Source organism: Tachysurus fulvidraco, chromosome 16, assembly GCF_022655615.1.
Source record: "Tachysurus fulvidraco isolate hzauxx_2018 chromosome 16, HZAU_PFXX_2.0, whole genome shotgun sequence".
Classification (NCBI taxonomy): Eukaryota; Metazoa; Chordata; class Actinopteri; order Siluriformes; family Bagridae; genus Tachysurus; species Tachysurus fulvidraco.
Window position 1 is genome coordinate 20,873,815 of NC_062533.1, and position 3,868 is coordinate 20,877,682.

General features: G+C 44.5%; 1 protein-coding gene across 2 annotated transcripts; it reads right to left on the reverse strand.

The window, feature by feature from the left end:
- Window positions 1–1,539: 1,539 nt before the first annotated feature.
- Window positions 1,540–3,868, reverse strand: LOC113647971 (alpha-1-antitrypsin homolog). 2 transcript variants are annotated; one of them, XM_027154997.2, is made up of 5 exons: window positions 3,712–3,868; window positions 2,658–3,341; window positions 2,302–2,572; window positions 2,077–2,224; window positions 1,540–1,994 (listed from the first exon to the last, which is right to left on the reverse strand). In XM_027154997.2, the coding sequence occupies exons 1-5, from the start codon at window positions 3,737–3,739 to the stop codon at window positions 1,803–1,805; spliced, it is 1,323 nt and encodes a 440-aa protein (XP_027010798.1). In that variant the 5' UTR covers window positions 3,740–3,868; the 3' UTR covers window positions 1,540–1,802. The 2 variants fall into 2 exon arrangements, with proteins under 2 accessions (XP_027010798.1, XP_027010797.1); XM_027154996.2 differs by lacking the exon at window positions 3,712–3,868 and adding an exon at window positions 3,551–3,584.

Sequence of the window (3,868 nt, forward strand, 5' to 3'; positions counted from 1 at the left end):
CTCTGTTTGAAACCTTTTCTGGTCCATCACTATTCTCTGGAGCCACTTGATGCACTGTCACATTCTATCACATAGAGAACAGAACTTCAGCGATCATAAGTTTTTGCTCCCCTTCAGCCCAAAGTTTCCGACGAGATCCTGTCTCTAGAGGTCTGATTGAGATGATGCTCAGTCTCTTGATGCACCTTCTCTTCTTACTCTGATTCCTTTGCTAGCAGATGAAGCTGCTCATTCTTATCTCTTTAGGCTCTTACCACACCTGAAAGGTGACGGTTCACACCTCTCCTCGTCGACTGTAAGCCAACACAGACGGTGTTCCAGTGTGTGTGTGTGTGTGTGTGTGTGTGTGTGTGTACACTGTATACACAACAACACCCACGATGTTCATGGAGGATGTACAGATTAAGTCCAGCTGCTTTTATTACCTTGTCGTCTTATCAGCGTTTTTAATATAACGAGGGTGACATTATACCTTAAATGATTTAATAATGTGTTTCATCCAGAAGAACACACACACACACACACACACACACACACACACACACACACACACACACACACACACACACACACACACACACACACACACACACACACACTCATCAGTAAAACTGTAGATCATTCATTTAGAGCATTTACTCAGAAGGTCTGTTTACTGTATCAGAGTCGAGGCTCAGTATCAGTTTATTTACACAGATTATTACACAGGACCTGGACTACAGGGTAGAAATGACCAAAATGATCTTCTCTATTTCAAAGACAAATGTTTCCGATGTGTCAGAGACAACACGGAGATGTGACTCTCGTAGGTTTTTAGGTGCTTGAATTAAAAAAAAAACCTGTCACATATCGTACAATAAATTTAACAGTGATGCGATAAGAATCTTCGTCTGTTACAATTTCAAAACAAACATGATGCTAACTGGCTCTTTGCTAACAAACACAAACTTGGTGCCTCACTCACTCACTCACTCACTCACTCACTCACTCACTCACTCACTCATTCACTCATTCATTCATCTTCTACCACTTATCTGAACTTCTCGGGTCACGGGGAGCCTGTGCCTATCTCAGGCGTCATCGGGCATCGAGGCAGGATACACCCTGGACGGAGTGCCAACCCATCACAGGGCACACACACTCTCATTCACTCACACACACACACACACACACACACACACACACACACACACACTCACACACTACGGACAATTTTCCAGAGATGCCAATCAACCTACCATGCATGTCTTTGGACCGGGGGAGGAAACCGGAGTACCCGGAGGAAACCCCCGAGGCACGGGGAGAACATGCAAACTCCACACACACACAAGGTGGAGATGGGAATCGAACCCCCAACCCTCCCCGGTGCTTCAGAATTCCTAAATTCTTCTCAGTATCTGACACCTCATCAGGTCTAATCTCATTAATAATAATAATAATAATAATAATAATAATAATAATAATAATAATAATAATAATAATAGTAATAATAATAATAATAATAATAATAATAATAATAAAGACCATATGAACCGTGGCTGTAATTTGTATACATTTATTGCTGTTCAGACGAGTCATGTTATTAAATCTGTGTTCATCAGAAACATCCAGAAACAGGTTTAAATAAAAACCTCTTGTTGGTCATCGTCTCTTTATCGGCTTCGCTCAGAGATCAGACGATGTTCATGCTACACCTGAGAGGAGCTGAGCTGCATTTCAGTAAATCCAGTCTCAGACAGAAAGAGCTACCTCTTAAACACTTGCTCTTCAACCATAACATCATCTAGGATGGGATCAGACCATTACTGCTCAGTAGGGTTGGTGATCTTGCCCATGAAGAGGATGCTCTGGGTGCTGTGCTCCAAAATGAAGACCAGGAAGGGTCTGTTGAGGTTTATGGTATCTGGTAGAGACATGGGCATGATCTCAATGGTGGTGGCAGCAGAAGCTTCGGTCCCTTTCTCGTCGACCTTGAGGACCGCCTTGTGGAGAGCCTGAGGAGAAGTTTCACACGTGTATGTGAGGTCTTGAGCATGTCTTGTGCAGAAGGATTAACTTTCTGGTTTCTCAACATACCTTGGAAACTTTCAGTTTGGTATCCTCACTCATCCCTGTGAAGTCTGCACTGTCAGAGAACGCATCAACAATGCCCATATCCTTCAGAGTGTCTCCAAGGCAGGAAGAGGCAGAGATGGAGAACTTCGGCATGTACAGGTCCACAGAGCTGAAGATAAAACCGTTATTAGAGGATGGTGTAATAGTGTAAAGAGTTTGGAGACAAAAAAAAAAAAGGGGTTTTACCTTCTGAACAGTTTGTCATGCCAGTATCTGATGTCTTCCTTGCTCAGGTGTTTCTCCACCTCCTCCATTTTTCCCTCATCAGGCAGAACAATCATCATGGAGGTGTTGCCTTTGTAGGGCACCATGATGACTGAGGTGAAGTTATTAACATCGTGGTAGATGTCATAGCGTCCGGTTCTCTTCATCATGTCTACAGACACTTTGGTGTTCTCATCCACGTGGAAATCAGCTTTGTGAGTGTGATCCACTTCAAAGGGTTTCTCCCATTTACCTGAGAAGATTCAAGAAAGTTTAAGATCTGGTACTTTGTCAGTAACTGGATTAAGAAAGTCATGATGTTTTTGCTGGAACGTTACCTCTGAAATAGATGTAGTTGATGAGCACCATGATGGTATCTTGATCCAGGCTCTTTACCATGTCAGTTATGGTGTCCCTGGTCTTCTTGGCAATGAACTTGTTGACCTCTTGGACAGCAATGTCAGGTTTGGAAAAGTCCACAGTAAAGGCTTCTGCATGGTAGAAGTGCTGAAGATCCTTCAAAAACTTATCGGCAGGTTTGAAGCCGTCTCTGACAGCCAGACCACCTCCTGTCTCCAGCAGCATGGCCTCCTGGCTGTGGTCTAGCATGTGCAGCAGGTGCTCGTAGGCTTCATTGACCTGATCTTCTGTGAATGAACTGTAGCCCAGAGTGCTGAAGATCTGTGAGTGGGTCTCCCCCTTGGCTCCCAGAGCCAACATAGACAGAGCCATGGAAATGCTCAGTGGAGAGAAGAAGATGTTCTTGCCTTTGGCATCAGCCTGGTTGGAGAGCTTATTGTACAGAGAGAAGGCGAAGTCAGCATTGGGAGGTGAGAGTTTGTGGCATATGTCATCTTTCCCATTGTGACTGGGATGAGGTTTGTCCTTATCGTGGTGGAAATGGTCAGAGTGATTTGCTGAATGTTCTCCATGATCGTGGCCTTCATGGTGGTCAGCCAAGGCCACCATCAGCAGAAGGGCAAAGGTCAAACAGCACTGGGCCTTTCTCCACATTTTATCACCTGGACAGAGAAATGAAATGAAACTTAGTGTATTTTAGAGACAGTACCTTCCTCCATCAGACGGCGACTGGGACGTCATCATGGTGTAGCACGTAACCAGGCAACCATCTAACAGGACTAGGCAGAAAATCATCAGTTCAGATCTTCACTCCTCTCCACTCTATGTCTCCACTCCTGCAGTGTGAATCGATCTGAGTTACATGTTCTACCTAATGATGGTGACTCCATCGGTGATGTAACCCACTCCACACAGAAACACATTTACATCACTTCCTGAACACTAAGCTGTAAAACTAACATCGCTCGTGTTTCCTTCAGAGCTCATCTGCTGAAGCCCATGTGAGTTCCTCTGATGTTCTACACTACTCACCTCTGGTGTCGTGTCCAAGAGGAGACATGTAGCATGGATTGGCTCCAGCTTTTATCTTCAGCGTGCGCTCGGAGTTTACACATTAACCAGCTGGTAACGTCACGCTGCAGTCTGATCAACGTCCTGATGCAACATGTTTACAGCTGAGTCACATTTC

Excerpts from the sequence above, each read along its gene's own strand:
- LOC113647971 (XM_027154997.2), bottom strand. The coding sequence starts at position 3,739 with ATGTCTCCTCTTGGACACGACACCAGAG. Across the intron at positions 2,573-2,657 it reads CAACTACATCTATTTCAGAG|GTAAATGGGAGAAACCCTTT; the intron begins GTAACGTTCCAG and ends GAATCTTCTCAG. Across the intron at positions 2,225-2,301 it reads CATGACAAACTGTTCAGAAG|CTCTGTGGACCTGTACATGC; the intron begins GTAAAACCCCTT and ends TTTTATCTTCAG.